The sequence below is a fragment of the Cervus canadensis genome, chromosome 17, assembly GCF_019320065.1.
Source record: "Cervus canadensis isolate Bull #8, Minnesota chromosome 17, ASM1932006v1, whole genome shotgun sequence".
In the NCBI taxonomy this organism is placed as follows: domain Eukaryota; kingdom Metazoa; phylum Chordata; class Mammalia; order Artiodactyla; family Cervidae; genus Cervus; species Cervus canadensis.
In genome coordinates this window covers 4,623,121-4,650,532 of record NC_057402.1, presented here as the reverse complement: position 1 = coordinate 4,650,532, position 27,412 = coordinate 4,623,121, and the positions used below count along the sequence as shown (strand labels likewise).

Sequence of the window (27,412 nt, the reverse complement as noted above, 5' to 3'; positions counted from 1 at the left end):
ATATTTCTGGACTGGAAGCACACATATGATAAATAAGCTGATGTTAGCATTTCCCCAAATTGACTTATAGTTTTAAAGCAATTCCATTCAAAATTCAGAGGAGGCTTCTTATTTTTCTGGGTAATTCTAAAGTTCACTTGGAAAAATAAAAAGCAAGAAGAATGAGAATACCACTTATGAGAAAAGCAGGTCCTGCCAACTATAAAGTTTATGAACTTAGGACAGTGTGATGTGGACGGAAGAGACAGGTCTTGGGACAGAAAGCAAAAGCCCCTGACACAGTGAGTGTAATTATTTATATGAGTGCATCATCTGCATAAAGAAGGAAGCTCAGACCCATGGAAAGGTGACGACTACCCAGATAACTAACGGTTACATGTGGGCAAAAATCTAAGTCTTCACCTCACACCAAAATAAAATAGATGGGTCAAATTTAAAAAAAAAACGCAGTTAAATTAAAAAAAAAATCAAATCAGCCCCGCCCTCAAATCCCCACAGCGTTGAGAAGAAAAGGGAAGTGACTATCAATTCTCAAGCTAGAAAAGGATAATTAAAAAACAGTGGACAATGCTTAGGGGATATTCCTCACATTAAAATATTTACAAAATTTCTACATGTTCCCTCCAAAAGGAAATATAAATGCTATAATTACAATAAGTTAATAATATACTGTAATTTACTCGAAAAAATTGGGCAAACTCGGGGAGACAGTGAGGGACAGAGAGGCCTGGGGCACTGCACTCCATGGGGTCCCAAAGAGTCGGACATGACTCAGCGACTGAACGACAACAATAATCAGAAAAAAACTAAGACCTCAGCGTTCAAATGATTCAGTTTGCAAAAGAACTATAACTGTTATCAACTGTTGCCGTTCAGTTGCTCAGTTGTGTCCAACTCCTGGGGAGCCCATGGACTGCAGCACGCCCGGCTTCCCTGTCCTTCACCATCTCCCAGAGCTTGCTCGGACTCATGTCCATTGAATTGGTGATGCCATCTAACCATCTCGTCTTTGTATGAAAAAAAGTATTCATCTGTCAAATCAGCCATAATTTAAAAAATTATAATTAATACTGGTAAAGGCATGTTGTAACCTTGACAACAAATCTATAAATTGTTCTGATCCTTTTGGAAAATAAGGATTGGCAATAAAATTTGGCAATATGTAAAGATTCTTTAAGTAATTTAACTTCTGGGAGTCTATTCCAGAAATGTAGTAGCCATGAGTGAGCATCACGTTTTAAAAAAATAGTTATTTAAAAATTTGTGCTAAAGTACATCTCAGGTGGTGCGAGTGGTAAAGAACATACCTGCAATACGAGAGATGTAATGAGATACGGGTTTGATCTTGGGCTGGGAAGATCCCCTGGAGGAGGGCACAGCAACCCACCCCAGTCCTCTCCCCCGGAGAATCCCATGGACAGAGAAGCCTGGCGGGCTAGAGAAGCCTGGCTGGCTACAGTCCTTAGGGTCGCAAAGAGTGGGACCCGACTGAAGCAGCAGCATGCACACACACATAACGTGAAATTTACTGTCTTTACCATTTCAAAGAGTAACACTCTACGTGGCATAAGTACATTCCTAGCCTTGTGCGGCCATCACCACCATCCACCCCCAGAACTCCGTTCATCTTGCAGGACAGGAGCTCTGTCCCTACTGAGCACATCCAACCCCAGCCCCCTCCCCTCGGCCCCTGCACGTTCGGTCCCTGTGACTATGACGACTCTGGCTACCTGATATTTAATGTAAGTGGGATCATGCAGCTTTTGTCCTTTGGTGACTGGATTATTTCACTCAGTGTATGTAAGGTTCTGCTGTGTTGCATCATGTGCCAGAATTTCTCCACTTTTTAAGAATGGATAATACTCTATTGCAGGGATATACCACATTTTGTTCTATTGATCCCTTGATAGGCACAGGCCACGTGTGCATTTTGGCTGTTGTGAATAACGCTGCTATAATATGGATATACAAATATCTAAGTCTCTGCTTTCAACTCTTTTGGGTATATTCCCCAAAGCGAAAAATACGGTAATTCTGTTTTTCATTTTTTGAGGAACTGCCATGCTGGTCTTCCACATTGCTGTTGTTGCTCAGTCAGGCCCGACTTTTTGCGACCCCATGGACCGTAGCAGCCAGGCTTCCCTATCATTCACCATCTCCTGGAGCTTGCTCAAACTCATGTCTGTTGAGTCGGTGATGCCCTCCAACCATCTCATCCTCTGTCGCCCCCTTCTCTTCCTGCCCTCAATCTTTCCCAGCATCAGGGTCTTTTCCAGTGAGTCAGCTCTGCTGACATCAGGGGGCCAAAGTGGCAGGGTCATTTTACATTCCCACCAGCACTGCACACGGGTTCCAGTTTCTCCACATCCTTACCAACACTGGCTATTCTCTGGTTTTCTGACAGCAGCCATCCTAGTGGGTGTTAAGTGGTATCTCACTGGTTTCAATGTGTGTTTTCCTAATGATGAGAGATAGTAATTATGTTTTCATGTGCTTATTGGCTATTTCTGTGTCTCCTCTGGAGAAATGTCTACTCAAGTTCTTTGCGCATTTTTACATTGGGTTGTTTTCTCATTGTTGAGTTGCAGGAGTTCTTTATAAGTTTTGGATATTAATCCCTTATCATATAGATGACTTTCAAATACTTCTTCCCATTTCATGGGTTGCCTTTTCATTTTGCTGATTGTGTCTTTCGCTGCACAGTTTTAAATTCTGATGCAGTCCAATTTATCTACTTTTGCTTTCCTTGCCTGTGCTTTTGTGTTATATCTGAGAGATCATTGGTAAGTCTAATGTCATGAAACTTTTCCTCTATGTTTTCCTTTAAGGCAATATTAGGTCTTTGATCCACTCTGTTATATTTTTACACTTGGTATAAAATAAGGGTCCAGTTTCATTCTTTTGCATGTGGATATCCATTTTTTTCCAGCACCACTGTTGAAAAGACTGTCCTTTTCCCAGAGTGGTGGGAGCCTAGAAAACCAGGTGACGATACCTGTGACAGTTTATTTCTTGATCTCTTATACTCTGGGTGTATATGTCTTATTTTTTTTTTTAATATTTGTTTATTTGGTTGTGCCGGGTCTTAACTGCAGCACGTGACCTCTTAGCTGTGGAATGTGGGATCTAGCTCCCTGGCCAGGGATTGAACCCGGACCCCCTGCACTGGGAACACAGAGCGCTAACCACTGGACCACCAAAGCGGTCAGCACCGAACTGGTTTGACTACTGTAACTTTGCCCTAAGCTTTGAAATCAGGAAATGTAAGACCTCCAATTTTGTTCTTCTTTGTCAACATTGCTGTGGTTATCCAGGGTCCTTGGAGATTCCATGTGAATTTTAGAATGGATTTTTTTCTATGTCTGGGAAAAAACACTGTTAGGATTTTGATCGAGGCTGCAATGGATCTGTGGATCTTTTGAGCAGTACTGAGGTTTTAACAATACTCAATCTTCTAATTCACGAACACACATCTTTTCCATTTACTGGGGTCTTCTTTAATGGCTTTCAGCATACAAGTCTTTCACCTCCTATGTTAATTCAAAGTATTTTTTTAATTTTGAGAGCATCACATTTTTTATTTATGATTCTAAAATACCAGAAACTACCTTAACATCAAAGGGATTATCCCACACAGTGAAATGTTTTTACACATTTACCAAAAGTACTTATGAATTTGTAAAGTAAAAATAAGTGAGCAAAGCACTATATAATTTTTCAGAAATAGTATGAACATAAAAAGAAACATTTTCAAAATATCAACGGTAATCACCGTGGAGTGTTATGGCTATGTGTCGTTCTTCTTTCTGAAACGTCTCTACATTGTTCAGTATTGCTAAAATAAGCACACAATATTTTCATTAAAACTAACAGCTAAAAAGAAAGACATATCGAGGTTTTTTTTAAGCTTTTTAAAAATTAGCTGATCACTCTTATTGTCATCTCATTTACGTTTTGGCTGTGCCACGGTCCATGTGGAATATTAGTTCCCCAACCGGGAATTGAACCTGCACCCCCCGCGCTGGATGCACAGAGTCATAACCACTGGGCCCCCAGGAAAGTCCCAGGACACACAGATGAACTGAGAGCAGGAGGACTCTCTTAGTGAACGCTGGTCCCTCAGGCACAGGCTAGGACAGAGAAGGGCCGTGGTGGGAACCTAGGAAATACGATGCAGATTTACTGTGCTGCATAAACGAGATCAAGTATGTAAGACACACACAAACGAAGAGTGGCCTAAAGCAGGCGGGACAAACTGAACCACAAACACGAGGATGCTGGCTGCTCGTCTCAGGGAACCCGTCACAGGCTACTTAAATTCTGACTGCACTCTGCACCGAACCCACAGGCTCACCTAGGCTTCCGAGTCCAGGCAGCCTCCAGCGCCCTCTCCTCTCGATGAAACAGGGACTCAGCCAGCGCCTGTGCCCGGGGAGAGGCCGCCCTCACCCTCCATAACCCCAGGCTGGTCCTTCTTGCCTCACCTGTCGGGGGGGGGGTGCGTCTGTGATCCCCCCACCTCCCTGGCTGTGTGGAGGCGCCGATGCCACCGATGGGGGGGGGCGGTCGCCGAGGAGGATGAAGCCGCCCCTGAGGCGGGATCTGCCACACGTGCTCAGCCATCCCGGGGAAGGGGCAGTGGGCACCGATGCGCTTGAAGAAGCAGGGTCTCGGCCCTGGGGCTCAGTGTGAGGGCAGAGGCGCCGATGGGATCCCTGTCTGGACTAGCCCCCTCCGGGAAGCCTTCCTCTCCCCATCCTGGGCCACTGGCTGTCTTCCGGCAGCCCCAGGACCGCCCCTAGCACACAGCAAGCACCCCATCACACTCACTGCACGGAGGCCCGAGTCAAGCTGTGACGCCCCATTCTGATCCTGCCAAACTCCCGCACCAGTCTTCCCAGCTTGTCCCCGGAGTGCAGAGCTAAGAGGGGTACACCCCTGACCACCTGGAGAAGGACAGGTTCCCCCACTGAGTGCAGAGCCCTTGCCCAGCGGCCCCCAACACCCTGTCGGGGCCCAGCCCCCATGCCCCCCACGGTGCCCTCCAGCCTGGCTTCTGGACGCTTTCCCTGCCCTGTGGAGGGCTTGAGCTGACTTTGAAGAAAGGCACCTTTCTGGGCTCCGTGCAGAGCTCCTTGCAGAACTGCCAAGTGGGCAGACAGACTATAGCTCTCAGTGCATCTGTCCTGCATGGAGGCAAACGCGGGCATCTGTACTGCACAGACACGGGAGGTTTGAATAGGATTTCCTCTTCATTCTCGGTTTCCTCCATCACTTTACGTGGGTCTTAATTTACAAAAGAACTGTCTGTAGTTACATCCCATTTGGGGGTAGCATTCCTGACTAAAATGTTCATGTTTTCATTTCTAAATTCAGCCAAAGGTTTTAATTTTCATCTCCCCAGGCAAATTTTATAGGCAAATTAAGTACGCTCATATTTTAGCGAAGAAGCTTTACAGTTTCTTTTATTAAAGGAGGACTGTCCTCTGAGCCGACGCTTAACTGGAAACGACATGAGCATGGGTGATGTATGTTTTGTTGGGTAGGAAATCTAACCCAAAAAAATTTGGCTTCGCTTACAGTTTAAAATAGCCTTTTTCCTTAGGCAGATCAAAGATACCTAGCATTCAGCTGTGTTCAAAGGTTGCCAGGGCACTTCTGCTTGCCAACAGCAAGGTCAAAGGGACGCTTGCTAGCTGCCCTGTTGATCTGAGTGAGTCCTGCAAGTGGTTTAAAGGGTGGACAAGCTTATCTCAGAAAAGGCCAGCGGGGGAGCGTGGGGCGGAAGAAGCAAAGAATCTGCCCGGAGGGCGCGGCTGGAGACCTCTGCTTCTTTGTGCTGTCCCCGCAGCGGGGCTGGAAAACCTTTAAAGCCAAAGAAGTCGTCACACCCCTTCCGTGTTCTGAGAAGATAGGAAATCCACGCGCGGTACCCAGAGCCGAGGTGACAAGCCAAGCGCGTTCAGGTCAACTGTTAGCAGGAAACCGTATTTCACGAGGAATAGTCCGAGGTGCAGGGAGCGCTGAGCCCCGGAGGGGGTCCAGCCCCACAACGGTTCCCAGAAAACTGCAGGATGCGGGGAGGCCCCCGGGCCCAGGGTGCTTTTCACTCCTTCAGAAACCTGTGTCTCAGGGATCCATGGCAGATACTAGACTGGGCACAGAACAGACACGCAAACTGCCCCTGCCTTCAGCCGACACGTCAGACAGGGCAGTGTGTGGCATGTTCTGCAACCCAAGGGTCCATCGTGATGAACAGATAAACGGTGCTCCATCCACAAAATGGACATCCCCAACTCAATGGACACGAGTCTCAGCAAGCTCCAGGAGATGGTGAAGGACAGGGGAACCTGGCATGCTGCATTCCAGGGGTTGCAAAGAGTCAGACACGACTTAGTGACTGAACAACAACAATCCACACAATGGAATGTTATTCAGCCTCAAAATTCAGGAATAAAATTCTGTATGAGTCCACTCATATGAGGTCCCTAGAAGAGTCAAAATCACAGAGACAGAAAGGAGAATGGTGGGTACCAGTGCCAGAGGCTTCCCAGGCGGCGCTAGTGGTAAAGAACCTGCCTGCCAGTGCAGGAGTTACAAGAGATGTGAGTTCGATCCCGGGGTCGGGAAGATCCCCTGGAGGAGAGCACGGCAACCCACTCCAGTATTCTGGCCTGGAGAATCCCGTGGACAGAGGACCATGGAGGGCTGCAGTCCATGGGGTCACAAAGAGTCGGATACGACTGAGCGACTTAGCCTGCAGGCAGGGGCTGGGGGCGGGGAAAGTGAAAGTTGTTCAGTCGTGTCCGACTCTTTGCCACACCATGGACCATAAAGTCCATGGAATTCTCCAGGCCAGAACACTAGAGTGGGTAGGGAGAGGCAGTAACAGGCCCAGAGTCGTTGGGGGAGGAAGAGATGGTGGCGATGGGCACACTGCATGGATGCCACTGAACTGGACACTTATGGATGGTTAAATGATAAAATGTCATGCTGTGTATGTTTCACCACAATTTAAAAGATAAGGCAACATGGGGAGAGACAGGAAACACGGGGGGAGACAGAGCCAGTAGGGCACGGGGCTGCCCCTGGAGAAGGCAGAGCACAGGGAAACCCAGGCCTGGAGGGCCCGGGCAGGGGGTAAGAACACGCAAAGAACGTGTGTGTGTGTGTGTGCGTGTGCGTGTGTGAAAGATGCTGCGAGAAATCCAGGTGAGGTCTGCAGAAGGCCAGCGTAAACACTAAATGCGGGATTACCGCAGCCAGTTGCCACCAGTTCCCTGAGTTCTGCTGAGAAGGGGCTCACCGAGGATGACAGACAGAGGCTGAGAGCGACCCTGGGGTAAGAGCCACACCCGTGGCTGGAGGAGAGCGGGCAGGAGGGCGCCCCGGGGGCCAGGCCGCGCTCGGGGCTAGGCTCAGGCTGACGGGAGATGGGCCCGGGGCGCCTCTGCGACAGACGGGTGCAGGCCGGAGCGGGAGGGGGCTGCAGACGCCGCGTCTGGGTCTGTGGCCTCCCTGAGAGCCGGGACCACCTCTGCTCATCGTCACTGTCCTGACCGCCTCCCCGCGCTCCGACAGCCCAGGCGGTCAGCAAACATTTGCTGTGAGCTGGCGCCTGGCTCGCCGAGCTGTTTCCTCCCCTTACTGGGGGCATCGGGAGAAGACACAGCACCGAACAAGTAGCAGAAACAAGACAGATGAAAGCTGAGTGTCTGAACCCAGGAGAATTAAGAGACTACCAGAAAAAGGACTCTGGTAGCTTCTCACTCCATTTTTATTCTTCAACTAATGAGCAAGGAGGGTATGTGTTCTTAGTCGTGTCCAACTCTTTGTGACCCCAAGAACTGCAGCCCACCAGGCTCCTCTCACCAAGGAAATTTCCAGGCAAGAATACTGGAGTGGGCTGCCATTTCCTACACCAGGGGGTCTTCCTGACCCAGGGACTGAACTCGCATCTTACATCTCCTACAATGGCAGGTGGATTCTTTACCAACGGTGCCACCTGGGAAGCACGAAAACGCCTCTAAATAGATGCTAATTCATTTTTCGGCAGTAAAAATGGTCACTTGTGCGGCAAGACGCTCACCTGCATGAAAAATACACCGCTTTGAATTTAGGCTTCAGCACTGCATTTTCACAAAATGGGGGCAAGACTCATTTGTAACTGCTATTCCAAAGTCAATTTCTAAAATCTTAGATAAGTTCTCCCAACAATCTGACAACTTCTTCCCCAAAAGGCCTAACACTTAGCGGTTCTAAATTTCTGTCCCATGGTCTCCGATGAATCGTTATTAAGCCCTAATTGTTTTGTTCAGTCATGTCCAACTCTTTGTGACCCCATGGACTGTAGCCTACGAGGCTCCTCCATCCATGGAATTTTCCAGGCAAGAGTACTGGAGTTTCGTTATATCGTTGATTTCTCCAGAGGTCTGTTTTTTCTAAAGCAAGGAGAATGGCCCCAGGAAACAAAATCCATGATTTATTAGTCACCTAAAAAATTCGGTCTCTTCATTTAACACTTTGACCTTCCAGACCAAAAACATTAAAAAAAAGGACTAATTCAGAGAAATCTTTGAATGAACAAGACCTGAAGGCTATATTCAGCCTCACTGTTACAAAAAACAAAGATAGGAAATACTATTTTCCACTTAACAAATGACTTCAGCATATAAATGGCCGGGGTATTAGAAAGGTGCAGTGGGACGGCCTCCTACACTCTGGAGGACGAGTTCGTGGGACCGCCTCTTGGAAGTATCTGTACAGGGTTCTTGAAGACGAGTGGCCTTTGATCAGTACTTCCGCTCCTTGATTTCAGCTCAAGGAGAGGTTCAAAGGTGTGAACGACAAAAGATTTACATTAAAGCACGGTTTACAACAGCTGAAAACCAGGGGAATATAAACAGTATAATTAATAAATGCTTCTATTTCCATTAAAGTCAGGAACAAGACAAATATGCTTGCTCACACCACCAACACATTAACATCTTACTGGACTTTTTGGTCAACTCAGGAGAAAGACACTAGCAGTATAAGAACTGGAAACATAGAGGTGAGATTACTTTTACATGCAGCTCTAATGAATAGCTGGGACATCAAAAAGAGTCAGCTGAAAAACTCCTGCAAACAATAAGACAATTCAGTAAGGAAGCAGGATGTGAAAGCAAAAAGGTACAGAGGTCACCAGCCTCCACAGAAACAGTTACCAGCTGTTTGGGAGCCATCGGAAAAGGGGACCCCACTTACAATAGCAGCAACAATGGACTATCTGGGCACGCACTAAGAAATGTGCAAAACCCTACAGGAGGGAAACTTAAAGACACCCCTCAAGGGAATGACAGTGGCCTTAAACGAACAGAAAGATACTACACTCTCAGATGAGGGGATTCAAACATCCTCAAGATGCCAATCCTCTCTAGACATTTTTAAATTTAATGGAATCACAACAAATACATCAGCAGCTTTTTTTTTTTTTTTTTGGCAATGAAATGAACCAATTCAAAGTTCCTATTGTTTGCAATAACATCATTACTGTTGTGAGTAATTTTAGTATGATACAACAATAGAATGATATTAGAAATCAAGATTTTCAGTGTAAGGTAGAGATACAACTATGAAAATTCAAGAAACATGTGAAAACACCATAATGTTATAAAAGCACAGCTAAAATACACATATATATATTCTAGAATATATGTCCGTATTCTAGCTCCCTCCATCGAAAGTGCCTAAAAGCAACAGCAGGCCAGTAGCAATGAATACTCCCTAGTGCCCTAATTTTGGTCTCTAATATTATTCCCCACTGAAAGGAATCATGGCTCTTTGAAAAATGGCTAATTCCAAGTCTGGGGGGACGGGGGACATCTTACTGTGCCAGAAACCAGGAGACAAAAAGGACACCACGCCAAAAAATACACAGCAGCTCTCCCAAATATCAGACAATGGTTAAGACTATGCACCTGCACATAAGAAGGGATATGGTTTTAGTAGATTAAAACACACTGACATCAAGGAAACACATAATGGTATTCACGAAAGAAAAAGCAAAAAGACTTTTCGTTTCCACCATTTGAGGGAAAACTGGTAACTCAAAGGCAAAGATTTAAGCTTCTCCTCACTTTCCAGTAGGAGCTACATGTCAGGATAACCAAATAGGCCCCTTTGGTAAGAAATGGCTCTGCTTTTAGAAAGATGCCAGACTAAACGCTGAAATCTCCAGTGCAACTGTTGACTTAGACAAGGATTATCAAGTGGTGTTTAAGGCACTGGCATGTGGTTGATGGGGAAGAGGCACTGCAGGGTGCCAAAATACACCTTGCAGATGATCACGAGCACTTCTGAACTGCAGGGGAAACGCCAGGAACCGGAGAGATGGGGCGTGTCACCACCTCCTACGGCACAGGGACAAAATGTGGCCTCCCATCTTCACAGCACACACAGCATGCTTCTCGCCCAACAGGGAAGCTGTCTCCGGAGTTACACAGCATCACTTCTGATACAGTCTGTCCCAAGAAAGGTTTCCGCTTTCAGGAACGACCGGGAATCAGGGGGATATTTCACAAGGCAATCTCCTTGGCTAATGTAGCAAGTCATACAATTTGTCGTGGTTTATGGCACTCCCAGACTAGTAGTGACCCCAGGCGTCGTGCAGAAGCAAAAACAAATCCCTGCTGAAGAAGATACCTTCATCCTAGGTTTTAGTTTATTTCAAATGTTTGAGTACAATGACCAGCACACACCAAAGAACAATCAGGAACATAAGGAAGGAAGACAGCATGAGCAACACGTGACAAGGACTTCAGATGCCGGTATTATCTGACACAGCCTACCAAGCAGCTGTGCTGACTAAACGACATGACGTCTGCAAGAAAATAGGAAAATATTTAAAAAATCACACAGCAGATTAGAAATAGAACTTCCATAAATGAAAAAAGTATACCTGAAACCCCAAAATTTGTGACTGTATTTTATGTTTCATTTATTTTCACTATATTTTATGAAAGTATTAGATGGGTTAAAAACTAAAAAGGAAACTGGTCCTTCACCATGGGTGACATGAAACTCTAATCAAGAACATAGCACCGTTTCACAAAAAGGCTGAAAAATACAGATGAGGAGCAAAGAAAGATAGTAAATGAAAGATTCCAATATCTGTTTCATTAGAGCCAAAGTTGGACAGGGAGAGAAACAATATAGAGATAACAACTGAAGAAACAATGGTATATTTCCTCAGTTGTACGGGAACTTTCCACACAACTGAGGAAATATAACAATCCAAGATTCAAAGTGAATTGCAAAAAAAGACAGATAAAAAAGAAGTCCATACTTGGACACCTGGTAGTGCAATCACTGAAAAAAAAAATCAATTTAAAAAAAACATTTTGTACCACCAACTGACTTCGTTGGTGGTACAGTGGGTAAGAAGCCAACTGCCAGCCAGAGGACACAGGTTCGATCCCTGGTCCGGGTAGCATCTATGCCACGGGCAACTGAAGGCTGTGCATCACAACTCCTGAGCCCCTGCCTTAGAGCCAGTGCTCCGCAACAAGAGAGGCCACCACAACGAGAAACCCCCACACGGCAACTGGAGGAAAGCCCACGGAGCAAGGAAGACCCAGCAGAGTCAAAAATAAACAAACAGTGGTAATAAAAAAACCCAACCATGTCTTGGTCAAAAATCAGAAAAGTGGCCAGAAATCATAAACAACGCTTTCCAAAAGAATGAATTTGGCTTCTCAATGCTAATGGGAGTCAAAAGGCAATGAAATACTTGTCTTCAATGTACTGAAGGAACATAACAGTCCACAATTAGATACTCAGTGATAAACAAAGTGTTTGCTGCCAGCAGATCCTCACTAAAGAAAATTCTAAATGATGCATTCAAACAAGAATTTGACCTCACATAGAAAGTCTGAGATGCAAAAAGGAATGAAGACTAAAAAGATGAAGTAGACAGACCTAAGCGTTTATCAACAGAACAAAACAGTAATGATGTTGTGGAGGACTTAAAATGCTTGGAATTCAGATATCCCAATAACGGAGAAGTCCAAAGAGATGGCAGTAGCAGCCTACCTCTTCTGAGGCATAACTGACATATTATATTAGTTTCAGGTATACAACAAGTTGTTCAGTTGCAAAGTCATGTCCAACTCTTTGCAACCCTAAGGACTGCAGCACGCCAGGCTGCCCTGTCCTTCACTATCTCCTGGAGTTTGCTCAAATTCACATCTATTGAGTCAGTGATGCCATCCAGCCATCTCATCCTCTGCCACCCCCTTCTCCTCCTGCCCTCAATTTTTCCCAGCATCAGGGTCTTTTCCAATGAGTTGGCTCTTTGCATTAGTATCTACTGCAAAATGATCACCACAATGAGTCTAGTTAACAGTTAACATCCCTCACCAGACATAGCTACAGAATATTTTACTTCTTGTGATGGGAACTTTGAAGATGTCATCTCTTAGCAACTTTCAAATAGTCACCACAGTATTATTAACTATAGTCACTGTGCTGTATATTACATTCCCCACAACTTCTTTATTTTAACTGGAAGTTTGTACCATTTGAGTTCCTTCACCCATTTCACCTACGGCTCTACACCCCACCTCTGGCAACCATTTTTTAAATTAAACTTTAAGGATTAGGTTTATAGAAAAACTGAATGTACAGAGTTCCCATACCTCTCCCCTAGTTTCTTCTATTACTAACACCTTGCAGTAATGTGATAAATTTCTTACAACTGAAGAGCCAACACTCATACATTAGTACTAACGAAAGACCACAGTAAGGATTCACCTTGTGTTGTACATTCTATGGGTTTTGACAGATGTAAAAAGCCATGTATTCACCACATACAGAGTAGTTCACTGCCCTAAAAATCTCCTGTGCTCTGTCTGTTCATCCCCCTGTTCTCCCAACTACTGATCTTTTCACTGTCTCCCTAGTTTTGCCTTATCCAGAACGTCATATAGTAAGAATCGTACTGGATGCAGCCTTTTCAGACTGGCTCTTTTCACTTAGCGCTCTGCACTGAAGCTTCCTCCCTGACTTTTCATGGCCTGGCAGCTCATTCCTTTGTACTGCTGAGTAACATGCATTATCTGGATGGACCACGGTTCGTTTATCCATTCACCTACTGAAGGGTATCTTGGTTGCTTCCAAGTTTTGGATATTATGAAAAAAGGGTGGCACAGCTTTTTTAAGCACCCCAAATTCTTGCATAAAAGTATACAGTGCAACTAAGATGGCCAAACAAATGCCCGTGGCCAACATCAACAACAAAATTAGGTGAAAATGTGTCCCCCAAAGACACGTGAGCACATGGGTTAGACCACCAGCAGCCACAGGCGGGTGTGCTCTCGGTGTCTGGGGGAAGACGTCAGACAGAAGCACAGCTGAGAGCTCTGAAACAACCAAAGAGCCGGGTGCACCCCCTTGAGAACAGCGGCTGAAGGCAGGAGGGGTCTGTACACCCCACAACGGGGGAGGGCAAGGAGTCCACAGCCGGGACTGGAGGCGGCCCCGGGAGCCCTCGACATTCAGCAGCTGCAGCCTCCTACCAGAACTAGGTCACACTCGGGACAGACTGCTGGGGACAGGATCCAGAGTGGACAGCAGAGAGGGAGGAGAGGAGCTGGGGAAAGCGGGTCCGATATCCGCAGAAGAGACCAAATCGGGGCGCTCAGGAGGTAAGGCACCACATTTTTGAAAATTCCATAAAAAAATAACTGGATCTAGAGCTCCAGAGCCCCAGCTTCGCTTTATCTTCACACGTGCTCAAGCACCAGGTGGGATCAAAGTCAAGTCCCACATGGAGTTCTTACAAGGAAAAAGCGAAAGGGGACTGAACGACACCTACGCAGCAGTAAAAGCTTGACGGGGAGACATCCCACGAAGACGTGAAGAACTGCAGCCTAGCATTTCAAGACGAGACAAAAGACACTACAGGAATCACATGATGTGTCAAAGGACTGCATGAATATTAATAGGAAAGCTCAGAGGTGGGTAATAACTCTGCAAAGAACTAAAAGAAAAAAATCATTTCAGAAATGAAGATTCACTGAAGAGAATATGAGAGCAAATAAACACAACATAAAATGCCTCGCAGGTAATAGCACATAAAAAAGAGGAAAAAAAAATTAAAAAAGAAATGATAAAAACCCAGAGGGAGACAACAATAGAAAAAACAGGCAAAGAAGATTCGGTGTTTGTACAACAGGAGTCTCCAGAGGAGTAAATGAAAGCAAGGGATGAAAACAGATCCTCAAAATAATAATAATCCAAGAAAAATAGACTTGGTGATAACACTGTGAAAGAATGTGGCACGTATGTGGGAAAGTCAACCCAAAATGATATATTCTGAAATCACTGGACTTTAAAGAAAAGGAAAAGAAAAAAACTGTTTAGGCATCAAAGCAAACAGACCAAATAACCTGTAAGAGAAAGAAAATTAAACTGACATCAGAGTCGGACGGACAGTGGTGCTTTATTGCAGAAGGAAATGGAGAACATCCTTAACATACACATGAAGAGAAAACGTGAACCGGGGACGTTCTACCCAGACCCTCTCTGAAGTCTGAGCCAGAGGCTCCTAGAGAGGACGCCGCACAGCCAAGGACCGAGAAGCAGCGCAGAGATGGCCGTGACCTCAGCTGTGCGAGAGGGGGAGGGAGGCAGTGAAAAGATGCAAAAATTTTAACCTTTCAGTCATCGTACTGGTCACAACGTTGGTATTATTTGTCTGAAAATACACTCTGTATAATGTGGGATAAAAAGAAAGTTGCTCAGTTGTGTCCGACTTTACGACCCCATGGACTATGAAGTCCATGGAATTCTCCAGACCAGAATACTGGAGTGGGTAGCCTCTCCCTTCTCCAGGGGTTGAACCCAGGTCTTCCGCATTGCAGGTGGATTCTTTACCAGCCGAGCCCAGGGAAGCCCAGGAGCACTGGAGTGGGTAGCCTATCTTTTCTCCAGCGGATCTTCCTGACCCAGAAATCGAACCAGGGTCTCCTGCATTACAGGCGGATTCTTCACCAGCTGAGCTATCAGGGAAGCCCAATGTATAAATAAATAAATAAAGTGAGTGAGTGAATAATTATCTGATAATTAAGTTCTATTTATTATCTCTGATGTCCCTGAGAACCAGAAATCTCCATGTGACTAAAAGGAGGTATAAGACAGAAGTTAAATAAATGCCTGAACTTGAATGGAGAGTATCAGCAGGAACTCCTGATGTGCTATATCCTGAAAAAAACGTTATTTTCTAGTTGGGTCTACTGAAAAGTCCTGTAAACGGTGACCATTCCAATAGCAACGAGAATGCTGGCACTCAGACTGTGGTCTAGAAATACCATCCCCCACTAAAAGAAAGCAGGGACTTCTTGGACAATGGCTGATTCTAAAACTTGTATGGAAATGAAAAGAGCCAAAGCAATTCTGAAAAAAAGCTGAAGGACTTAGACTACTCTATACCAAGACCTGCTAGGGTGTATTAGCGCTGCCCGGACACAGCCCAGGCAAGTCCGTGGAACAAAACAGGGCCCGGGAATGGGTCTGCACAGTGATGGAACTTCATTCCCAACAAAGACAACACCGCAGTGAGTGAAGGGAGGGGGACCTTTCCAACAAAGGTACTGTGCCAGGAAGCCACACGGGAAAAAGGAACTGTGATCTCTAACATCACAGCAGGCACAAAACTTAATTCAATGTGGACTGTACAGCTCAAGGTGAAAGGGTAAAGAAAGTTTTAGGAAAAAATGACGTAAGACAACATTTTCATTACTTGGTAGAAAGCAAAGATTTATTAAACAGGCCAAAGTATTGTTAAAGTGCTAATGTCTTTGAGAGTGAAAACTCAAGATATACAGTAGAAGAAAATGTTCAGTTTTCATATCTACAAGGACCTACATCTGAACTCCAACAAATCTCTATGTTTTTTTAAAAAAAATCTTAACAATCCAATGAGAAACAAAGGCCCAGAGACTTAAACCTGCACTTCACAAAAAAATATATCTGAGCAGATGATAAACCTACAAAGAGATGCTTACCTTCATTCATCATCAGCTGGCTTTGAAACCAGCTCACCAGGATGGCTAAAATGAAAGACAAACTATAGTGGAACGAGGTATTTACAACACGTATACAGCCAACAGGAGAGAGTTCATATCCAGAATAAAGAACTCTTCAAAAAAATTAAGAAAAATGTCAGGCAGTCCAATGGGAAAGGACCAATAAACATTTGTAAGGGCACCTGGCCTCATGATAGAAATGAAAACTAAACCAACAGTGAGCATCTATAATGAGATCCTGTTGGCCTGCGGTAAAGTAGGCATACAGATTGATATGATAAAATTGAGAGTCCAGCCAGAAATTAATTTTTACATTTATGGTCAATTGGTTTTTGATAAGGATACCAAGGCAACTGGGCTTCCCAGGCGGTGCTAGTGGTAAAGAATCTGCCTGCCAGTGCAGGAGCATAAGAGACTTGGGTTCAATTCCTGGTGGGGAAGATCCCCTGGAGGAGAGCATGGCAACCCACTCCAGTATTACTGCCTGGAGAATCCCATGGACAGAGGAGCCTGGCGGGCTACAGTCCGTGGGGTCACGAAGAGTCGGACACGACTGAGGGACAGCATGCACGCACGCACCTTAGCATGCCGCCCTAGTGGCAGAAAGCAAAGAGGAAGTAAAGAGCCTCCTGAGGAGGGGAAAAGAAGAGAGTCGAAAAGCTGGCTTAAAACTCAACATTCAAAAAACTAAGATCATGGCATCTGGTCCCATCACTTCATGGCAAATAGACTGGGAAAAAGTGGAAACAGTGGCATATTTTATTTTCTTGAGTTCCCAAATCACTGTGGACAGTGACTGCAGCCATGAAATTAAAAGACGCTTGCTTTCTTCTTGGGAGAAAAGCTATCACAAACCTAGACAGTGTATTAAAAAACAGTCATCACTTTCCTGACTAAGGTTCATTTAATCAAAGCTATGGTTTTTCCAGTAGTCATGTAGGGATATGAGAGTTGGACCATAAAGAAAGTTGAGTGCTGAAGAATTGATGCTTTCAAATTGTGGTGCTACAAAAGACTCTTAAGGGTCCCTTGGACAGCAAGGTGATCAAACCAGTCAATTCTAAAGGAAATCAACCCTGAATATTCATTGGAAGGACTGATGCCAAAGCTCTAATACTTTGGCCACCTGATGTGAAGAGCTGACTCACTGGAAAAGACCCTGATGCTGGGGAAGACTGAGGGCAGGAGGAGAAGGGGATGACAGAGGATGAGATGGTTGGATGGCATCACCGACTCATTGGACATAAGTTTGAGCAAATTCCGGGACATAGTGAAGGACAGGGAAGCCTGGTGTGAGTCCACGGGGTCACAAAGAGTCAGACATGACTTAGCGACTGAACAACAAAGAGGCAGAAAGCAAATCAGAGGTTGCCTGGAGCTGGGGACAGGAGTGGGCGCTGATGGCAAATGAGCACAAGGGAATTTTTTTGAGGGGTGATGGAAATATTCTGAAACTATGACTACATTGTGGCAATGGCTGCACAACTCGACATGTTAATTAATATAATACACATTTCCAATTATAATTAGTGAATTCTATAGTATGTAAGTTATGCCTCAATAAAACTTTTAAAAAGGCTATGATTTTAGAAAAAAGAAAAATCTATGGGCAGAGCTAAAATTATATTCAGAGGAACACATGGCTGTAAGTTAAGTGAACTCTGTATATAATAACTGAGGAAAAAAAAAATAAAACGAAAACGGGATAATTAAAAGTGGGAATGAAGTATATTGAAAAGGAAATAATCAGAAGAATAAATGAACTCATAAGGAGACAGCACCAGCACAGAGGTAGAAGAAATTAAAAGATTCACTAAAGAACACAATGTGTGAGTTAACACATGACCTGGCCTAACCTGACCTCACAAGGGAGGAATCTGCAGATTTGTCCCTGAGCAAAGCACTAGGCCCAGCTGAGTTCTACCACAACCTTTCACCCTATGCCATGGGCTGTAAGATGCATCTGTCATTCCATGTTTGGTCTCTGCTAAAATCGGGTGGCATCTTACAATCTCTGAGAGAGATGGCGTGAGAGAGCAGTATACAGTTCTCTAGTCTGTATTCAGGACAGAGCACGAAGGGCCAGGACTCACACTTTGGATCTGATACGACACAGCGGTGCAGAAAGGGGAGAAAAGCTAGCCCACCTTCACGCAGTCAACGCGGAAGCAGAGAGTAACGAAAGCTAAACTGAACGTGGCGCGCAGAGAAGTCACACTGCGACCGTACTGAGGTTTATCTCAGTAATGCAAGGACAGTTCAAGACCAGAAAATTCATCAACACAACAGTTATTAAATTAACATCTTAAGGAGAAAAACCATACGGCATCTGATAAAATTCAGCGGCGGTGCTAGAACGTGACCCGCCAGCCACGGCGATACCGAAACAGCGATGCTAAATGGGGACCGTGGAGCGGCAACACGCTGCGTCAGCGTGATTTACCAGAAACCAAGGGCTGTTTTCACAGGAAACGAGGAAATGCTGGCGCCGTTCACCCAAGTGGGAGACAACAGGGAGGCATGCTGTCACCTCTAACATCTGTGTTACTGGTCCCGGCTGAAGGCTTAATAACACTAAAGTCACCAGTGTTTGTTACAAATATGGGAAGAGAAAAATACCTAATTACAAATGACAGGACTATATATACGGATGCTAACAAAAATATTACTAAGGTTAATAAGAAAATTTGGTGACAGAATAAGAAAACATTAAAAAACCAACAGCTTCTCACTAGATTAATAAGAACGAATTAGAAGCATAAATGGAAAAAATACAACACAAGAGTGACAAAACCTAGAAGGCACTTAGGAGGAAATTTAATGCAAGGGTAAAGGATCCCAAGAAAAATCATAAAACCTTATAAAAAGTCAGAAAACAAGAGCTGAAAAAGGGAGGCAGCGTACCACTGTCCTAGATGGGGAGAGTATCATAAAAATAGAATTCCCCCAGTAATTATATCTTTAATGTAATTCCAGTCAATTCCTATTTTTTTCTGAACCAGACGAAAGTTGCTCTGACATGCTTGCAGAGGCACTCATGCTTTAGGACAGCCAGGAAAGATGCACCAGACGAGACCAGTGAGGGGCCCGAATTGGCCAGGGTGAGATTCGGACTACGTGGGTGTATCTTTCCTTCTGGGCGCAGGAAAGGAAGGGGTCAGCCTGGCAGGGCACAGCCTCGAGCGCAGGGGCCAACCTCCAGCCGGGACAGGCCCGGGGGACAGCACCCGCGCCTGGAGGCTCAGCCACAGCGGTGGGAAGCCTGTCCACCCCCCACAGCTGCGGACTCTGGCAGGGCCTCTGCAGGGCCTGGGAGCAGGGACAGTGGGCGGCCCTTCACTCACTCACAGGGGGTCCCCCCTGGTGGGGGAGGCGCTGGCCCCAGCACAGCAGGCCCTGGGGTTTTGCTGGATGGGGCACCCCCAGAACCTAGAGCAGGGCTGGTGTGGGCGTGTTCTACACGGTATCTGGTGAGTGACTGAACAGCACCGGAAAGGCATGGACTATTGGGGAGGGAAGACTCCTCCAAAAGGACTTACTGGGCACGTTATCTACTACACAGCTAAGCCAAATATAAGCCCGATACAAGCTCTGCAAAACGCAGTGAGAGGAGAGCCTGGATTCCTAGCAAGTGAAGGGTCAGAAGTACATCCATGGATCCATAGTCCCTCCCTCCATCCACCATTCCACCCCGCTCCCCCCACCCACCCTCCCCCACACACTCCTCTCTCTCTCCAGTCACCCTCTCTCTCTCCCCTGACCCTCTCTCCCCGACCATCCACCACCCCCCTCCATCCACCCCCTCTCTCTCTATCCACCCCTCCGTTCCTCCATCCATTCCTCCTCATCCACCCTCCATCCACCCCCTCTCTCTCTATCCACCCCTCCTTTCCTCCATCCATTCCTCCTCATCCACCCTCCATCCACCCCCTCTCTCTCTATCCATCCCTCCGTTCCTCCATCCATTCTTCCTCATCCACCCTCCATCCACCCCCTCTCTCTCTATCCACCCCTCCGTTCCTCCATCCATTCCTCCTCATCCACCCTCCATCCACCCCCTCTCTCTCTATCCATCCCTCCGTTCCTCCATCCATTCCTCCTCATCCACCCTCCATCCACCCCCTCTCTCCTATCCACCCTCCTTTCCTCCATCCATTCTCCTCATCCACCCTCCATCCACCCCCTCCTCTCTATCCACCCCTCCTTTCCTCCATCCATTCCTCCTCATCCACCCTCCATCCACCCCCTCTCTCTCTATCCATCCCTCCGTTCCTCCATCCATTCTTCCTCATCCACCCTCCATCCACCCCCTCTCTCTCTATCCACCCCTCCGTTCCTCCATCCATTCCTCCTCATCCACCCTCCATCCACCCCCTCTCTCTCTATCCACCCCTCCTTTCCTCCATCCATTCCTCCTCATCCACCCTCCATCCACCCCCTCTCTCTCTATCCACCCCTCCGTTCCTCCATCCATTCCTCCTCATCCACCCTCCATCCACCCCCTCTCTCTCTATCCACCCCTCCGTTCCTCCATCCATTCTTCCTCATCCACCCTCCATCCACCCCCTCTCTCCCTATCCACCCCTCCGTTCCTCCATCCATTCCTCCTCATCCACCCTCCATCCACCCCCTCTCTCTCTATCCACCCCTCCTTTCCTCCATCCATTCCTCCTCATCACCCTCCATCCACCCCCTCTCTCTCTATCCACCCCTTCCGTTCCTCCATCCATTCCTCCTCATCCACCCTCCATCCACCCCCTCTCTCTCTATCCACCCCTCCTTTCCTCCATCCATTCCTCCTCATCCACCCTCCATCCACCCCCTCTCTCTCTATCCACCCCTCCGTTCCTCCATCCATTCCTCCTCATCCACCCTCCATCCACCCCCTCTCTCCCTATCCACCCCTCCTTTCCTCCATCCATTCCTCCTCATCCACCCTCCATCCACCCCCTCTCTCTCTATCCACCCCTCCTTTCCTCCATCCATTCCTCCTCATCCACCCTCCATCCACCCCCTCTCTCTCTATCCACCCCTCCGTTCCTCCATCCATTCCTCCTCATCCACCCTCCATCCACCCCCTCTCTCCCTATCCACCCCTCCTTTCCTCCATCCATTCCTCCTCATCCACCCTCTCTCCATCCACCCTCTCCCCCTCAAACATCTATACTGAGCTCTGGCTCTCTGCCCTGCTATGTGGAAGGCACGGGAATACACCTGTAAAGATGACAAGCTTCCTGCTCCAAGTTCATACACAATGAAAATTAACCACAGAAGACCCACTGTTAGGAATTTAAGGTATGAAAAATGTTTGATGCTTTATTACACTAGTCTTATATGTTAGCAAACATAAAGCTCTTCTGAGCTTCATATTTGACTTTGGGGTCTTACCTTGCTTCCCCAATAAGATTTTATGTACTTCGACCTCAAAATCTCCTAGAGAAACACTTTTAGGGACTGAATACCCCCCAGACAGAAAGCAGTGGCTGGGCTGGGTTTGGGGAGAAACTTGAAGCAAAGAGCACTGTTCCCTGACTAACCTCAAGCAGGAAACCCTGGGTAGAGGTAATCCCCAAGTGACCCATAAGGAGAAAATCCATAAAAGACTATTATAGTCCTCACTTCTCCAGCACCAGAACAACGAAGAGGTTCTACTATAGTTTTTATAATTACTCTACTTGCAATAACTCCTTTCTGGATTTCCAGAGTTCTAAGACAAATGAAAGAGGAGAATCACTTAAAACTGGCTAGCTTAATTACAATTAACATGAAAAGATTTAAGTCTTTCCTCTGTGTGTGTTAAGTATTTTACACCCGTAATGTACTTACGATTACATTTTCATCGTAAATAGCTCTGGAATTTGAACTATTAGTTGGTTAAGTTAGTGGCATTCAACCTGAAAAAACTCAATGAAGAAGAAAAAATAACCCTACAGAATTTAAACACAGCAAAAGTGTAAGAAGATAGCAAACCATCAAAATGTTGCTCCTTACCCCAAGTGGGCAAACTTTAACTTTCAAAAGATGAATAATAAAAATTACCTTTTAAAGATGGTAGTTTTTGAAGTTCTCTATTATTGCTGGCGCTAAACCTGGAAGAATTTTGCCGTTTGTCTTTCTTCACTATGGGCTGAGGGGCTGGCACTTTTATTTTAGTAGATACTGCAGACGGCGTAGCAATAAGGCTGTTTTTCCTGCTGGGAATCTGTTTCCAAAATGAAGACAAAAACAAATAAGTATGTCACACAGTTGTAGTTTATAGCACAATTAGAAAGGGAAAAATACACATAAAAAAGGCAAGTTTTGCTCTGGGATAGTCTCTTTCACGCTACTAGAAAACAACTCAATCGCTTACAAGCCGCTGGAGTCTGCGGTTACATCCCAACCCAGCGAGGCTCTATTTCCAGAGATTTCACAGATAGACCTAATTCCCTGCATCTTCTTTTGAACTTCTGACTATAGGGCTGAGGTATACATAGGTTGATGACAGTGACCCTGGAAAAATGCTCATATCCTAATTTCTGGAATCTATGAAAATGTTTCCTCATTCATGGACAAAAGGGACTTTTGCCCACTCTTAGGTATACAGCCAAATGAACTGAAAAAGTGGTGCTGGAACAAAACCTTGTACACCAGTATTCACAGAAGCACTATTCACAACAACCAAAGACAGGGAAACCCATGTGTCTGTCACATGATAACACACAACATGGTATATCCACACAACGGAGTATTACTCAGTCATGAAAAGGACTGATGTACAGAGACAAGCTGCAAAATAGATGGACCTTGAAAACACCACGCACAATGAAAGAAGCCAGTCACAAAAGGCCATATATTGTGTGAACCCATTTGTATGAAGCAACCAGAATAGGAAAATCCACGGAGAGACGGCCGGGGAGTGGTTGTCAGGGCCTAGCAGTGGGGGAAGTGAAAAGTGAAGGCTCGATGCTTAGAGGGCTTCCTTCTTGGGGTGAGGACAGTGTCTGGAGATAGACAGCGGTGACAGTTGCACAACACGGTGAATGTAGGAAATGTCACTCAGGGTGCATTTCGTGCTGTGTATCTTTTACCACGTATGAAAAAGGGTGTCATCTGCTCCTTTTCAGCTCGGTTACGGGACCTCCTGCCCCACAGTCGGCCCACCGTCCCAGGCAGAACCAGGAGCTTCCTCGTCCTGTGCCCCCCCCCACTGACCTCTAAACGGGGCCTGGCACTGGGACGGGGGTCTCCCCTCCGAAAGAAGACTGGCGGCTCTCGGACTTCTGAACCATGAACACCAGCTTGTGTCAAGGGCAGTGCCAGCCACGCTCAAGGGAGGAGCCGGAGTGGAACAGAGCGAGGCACAGCACAGCCGCTAACCCAGCGCTCCCAGAGTGCCTTCGTCCTTCCAGACGGATGCTCACAGCAGCCCCGGAGTCACCGGCGAGCCCTTCCAAGGCTGCTCTGGGCGCTCCTGTCGGCTCAACAGCCACTGACGGACAACAGGGTGCTTCCCCAGTCTAGGTGTTCACACGCAAAACGAAAACTCAATCGTCCATCTGGCAATTACAAGAAATTCTTCTAAAGAAGAATGATACCGTTTAAGCTACTTGACTTGGGTAAGATCTAAGCAGACTAACTTCTTCCTTTCTTTGTCACTCCGGGAAAGGAGGTAATGGGTAGTTTCGTTTTTATGTATTGACCCAGTGAGGTGAGAGGTGCTCCAAGACTGACTTCAGCCTTGTTTATTTTTGGATTAGTGGTGGAAAATGATCATTATTATTAATATTTGGAGACGCTGCATGGCCTGCGGGATCTTAGTTCCTACACTAGGGATGGGACCTGCACCTCCTGCCGTGGAAGCAAGGAGTTCTAACCACTGGGCAGCCAGGGAAGTCCTGATGGGAAATTTATCAAACTCCGAATTATTTATCAAAAGAGCTGCCCTTTTCCTTCCACTGGACGTTGCTGCAAGTCAGCAGGCTCCAGAAGTTCTGAAGTGAGGGTGCAGACCCCCACCCCCATGTCAGAGGCAGCTGCATTTCTAGGTGGCATGTGGGGGCCTCGGGATGACCTGAGCCTCAAAGTGAAGCCCCGTCAGTGAAGTGGGTGCCGGGCCCACTCTTCTCAGCTCAGGGCCTCTTTACAGGAGGGCTGTGTGGACTCTGGAGGGGTGGGCGTCTATCACTGCTGGGTGTCGGGACCCTCGAGGCCTTGGCAGTGGGGTCTTGGAGGGCTGGGAGGGGCAGTCTGTCGGGTGCCCCTTGCCCAGCCCCTGCACCCCCAGGAAGGGCACAGCAAGAGGCGTGTCTGCGGGGGCACAAGACCGCCCTTCCCAGGTCTTGCAAGCAGCCCAGGCTGCACCTCGGAAGCTGGAGGGGCTTCCTCACCCTCAGGAAAAGTGGTCCCCAGCAGTTTCTAACGTGGGGTGCACCAAGCCCGAAGGTCTCTGGACCCAGCAGTACGCCCAAACCCCCAACTTCCTGTGCAGCCAGGCAACTGCACCCCCATAAAATCAGAGTGGAAAAAAATGCGGACAGCAGATATATGGGTATTTGTCAGCTTCTCAGTATTCTGAGCTATTTCATTAAAACAACAAAACAGACAACTGGATTTGTGATAAAGCCTCATTCCTAGATGTTTTCCCATATAAGGGATCACTACTAAACAAGCACCTCTTTCCTGCCATTTAAACACTGCAATTTGAAAAATTCACAATTAGCTGAAAGACATTTATTGCTCATTTCAACAGGGCCAAATCACTGGCCTCTCAACGGCTTCTAGGTGGGGAGTGGGGTAAAAAACAAAGGCATATCTCTTTCACAGAGCACAATCACCACAGGTTTCAGAGCAGAGCCCGGAAACTCACAAGGCAGCATCAGTGCCCAGCCTCTCACCAAAGGGTTTCTCTTAAGTACTGGATCTGGAGTCCACTAAGCCAGGGGTCAGTGAGTTATGGCCCATGGGCCAAATCTGGCCCCCTACCTGTTTTTGCAAATAAACACAACCACACCCATTTATTCACCTACTGTCCATGGCTGCTCACTTGCTACATACAACGGCAGAAATGAGTAGTTGCCAACAACCCATGGCTGAGGGTGAGAAAAAAGGAAGAACAGAAGAGCGTTTCCTGATCGAGGTCAGGCCTGCGCTCACACTTAATGGTGTAAGTCTTAAACAAGTGATGATGAAGGCAAGGAAAGTTACAACCTCCAATCACAAGATCTGCACGAGGAGTCGCTGATGCGTCTGAGGACAAGACAGCGTTCCCTAGATGTCTCGAGAGTAGAAAGCAGACGGAGGGGTGGGGCCAATGAAGCGAGACCCGGGCAACCTCGCTCTGGAAGCCACCCAGCGGGTGAGGCTGGCGGGAGAAGGCAGGTGACCTGCTTCCACAGAGCCCCCAGACTCAGAAGTCCTGGGCACAGTGTGCGCAGGAGTTAAGTTTGGGGCTGAAGGGGCTTCCCTGGAGGTCCAGTGGTTAACTGTGCGTCCAACGCAGGGAGCACAGGCTCAATCCCTGGCCGGGGGTGACTAAGATCCCACATGCCGCGCAGCACGGCCAAAAAAAAAAAAAAAAAATACTTTAAAAGAAGAGATATGGGGCTGAAAAGGAGATTACTTTTTGGTCTGAACACTGACTGTCCACAGCCACTAAACTATGTCTGCGTGACACTGGAGAACCAGCTGTCTGTGAGAGAAGAAAGGCGTTCTCCGAAGAAACCAGACTGTCCAGGAGAAAACGAAGGCTGCGAGGGCAGGAGCCGGCCCCGCAGGGCACAGCTGTCTGCATTCTGCCCTTCAGGGGTCAGAAGCCACAAGAGCCAGCTCTCAGCTCAGGCCTGTAAAGCCAGTGGTCAGCTGACAAGCCCACCCAACTGCAGCGCCCACGGCTAGCCGGGCCCGGCCTCACCCTCCCAAGTGCGGACGAGGAACCCTGGCATCTGAGGGGCTGGGTCTTCAACCTGCAACGTGCCTCCCTGTTCCCATTCTTGCCCCTCTGGTTCCCACCCAGCAGGTGCAGAGGTCTTTGGAAACACTTAGGTCGGATCATCTCACGTCCCTGCTCACCCCGTTGTCATCCTTAGCATAAGAATCCAAGATGCCGCAGACGAGCCTGAGATCCTGCCGGGCTTGGCCTGTGCTTCATCTCTCCAACTCCTCCTCGACGCGCCTCGCTTCTCTCCAGCCTGCCTGGCCTTCTTTCTGGTGGACACACCATGCTCCCTCCTGCCTGGGCCTTTGTACCAGCTGCTTCCTCTGGCTGGAACACCCTCTCCCAGATCTCTGCATCTCTGGCTCCTTCTCTACCCTCAGGTCTCACCTTTGCCCTCGTCTCCCTGGGGAGACGGTCCCTGACCACCTGCAGGAGCTTCCTGGCTTCCAGCACAGGGGGGCCAGAGGTGGTCCTGCCCACCAGGGGTGTCTGCAAATGGGACACATGGTGTCACGAGGACCAGCAGGAGCTGCTGGTGTCCGGAGCCCTGGGACCGCGGCTCTGCCCAGCGTGAGGCGGTCCCACACCAGTGCGACCAGTGCCCCTTAGATGCAAGAGTGTACACGGCACTCACCAGGAGCAAAGTGCACGCGTGCAGGGGCCCTGCTGGGTCCCGCGCCGAATCCCCAGCACCGCGATGGTGCTCAGCGCACAGCGGGGCCTCAGAACGTGCCTGCCGGGTGACTGGGCGCATCTACTGAAGCCTGCAACGTAAGACACGATGGCCACTCGGCTGGCCAGGTGGGGCGGCGGACTTTCCACCAGAGAACCACAGCCCAGCTTGTCGGTAACCTTGCGGGTAGGCTGCGGTGTGGTCAATGCTGCTGTGACTTACTCGAAGCCTGGACTGGCTACCCTTGGGTGCTATGCCAAGGTTGAGCTGGTTCCTCCACCTCCTGCTGAGATCCCTACAGCTATTCAGAGCTTGAAAGACACTGTCTATAGTGCTCAGACTGGCAGCTTCAGACAGTGCAGTTAAGGAAGCTCTGTTGGATGGCTTAGTGGCCAACGAGGTGTGAGTGTGGTTTTACGTTGGGGAGATTAGGGGCAAGCGTGGCATCACGGGCTGTGATGTCTGAAGACCAATTTTTCACATGTGATTACATATGCTTTATTATATGACTGTTTAAACTACCACACAATTGTGCTCATTTCATATGCTAGCAAGGTGATGCTCAAAATTCTTCAAGCTAGGCTTCAACAGTATGTGAACTGAGAACTTCCAGATGTACAAGCTGGATTTAGATAAGGCAGAGGAGCCAGAGCTCAAACTGCCAACATCCACTGGATCACAGAAGAAGCAAGAGAATTACAGAAAAACATCTGCTTCATTGACTATGCTAAAGCCTTTGACTGTGTGGATCACAAC

General features: G+C 47.3%; 1 protein-coding gene across 5 annotated transcripts in view; it reads right to left on the bottom strand.

Annotated features, from left to right (window-relative positions):
- The window catches only part of PPP2R5C (protein phosphatase 2 regulatory subunit B'gamma), a 137,239-nt gene that overhangs the window by 98,216 nt on the left and 11,611 nt on the right, over positions 1-27,412 (bottom strand). For all 5 annotated transcript variants that reach the window (XM_043489260.1, XM_043489262.1, XM_043489261.1 and 2 more), the window contains exon 3: positions 22,107-22,269. In XM_043489260.1, coding sequence (XP_043345195.1) covers positions 22,107-22,269 — 163 coding nt within the window. The remainder of the gene's footprint in view (positions 1-22,106; positions 22,270-27,412) is intronic.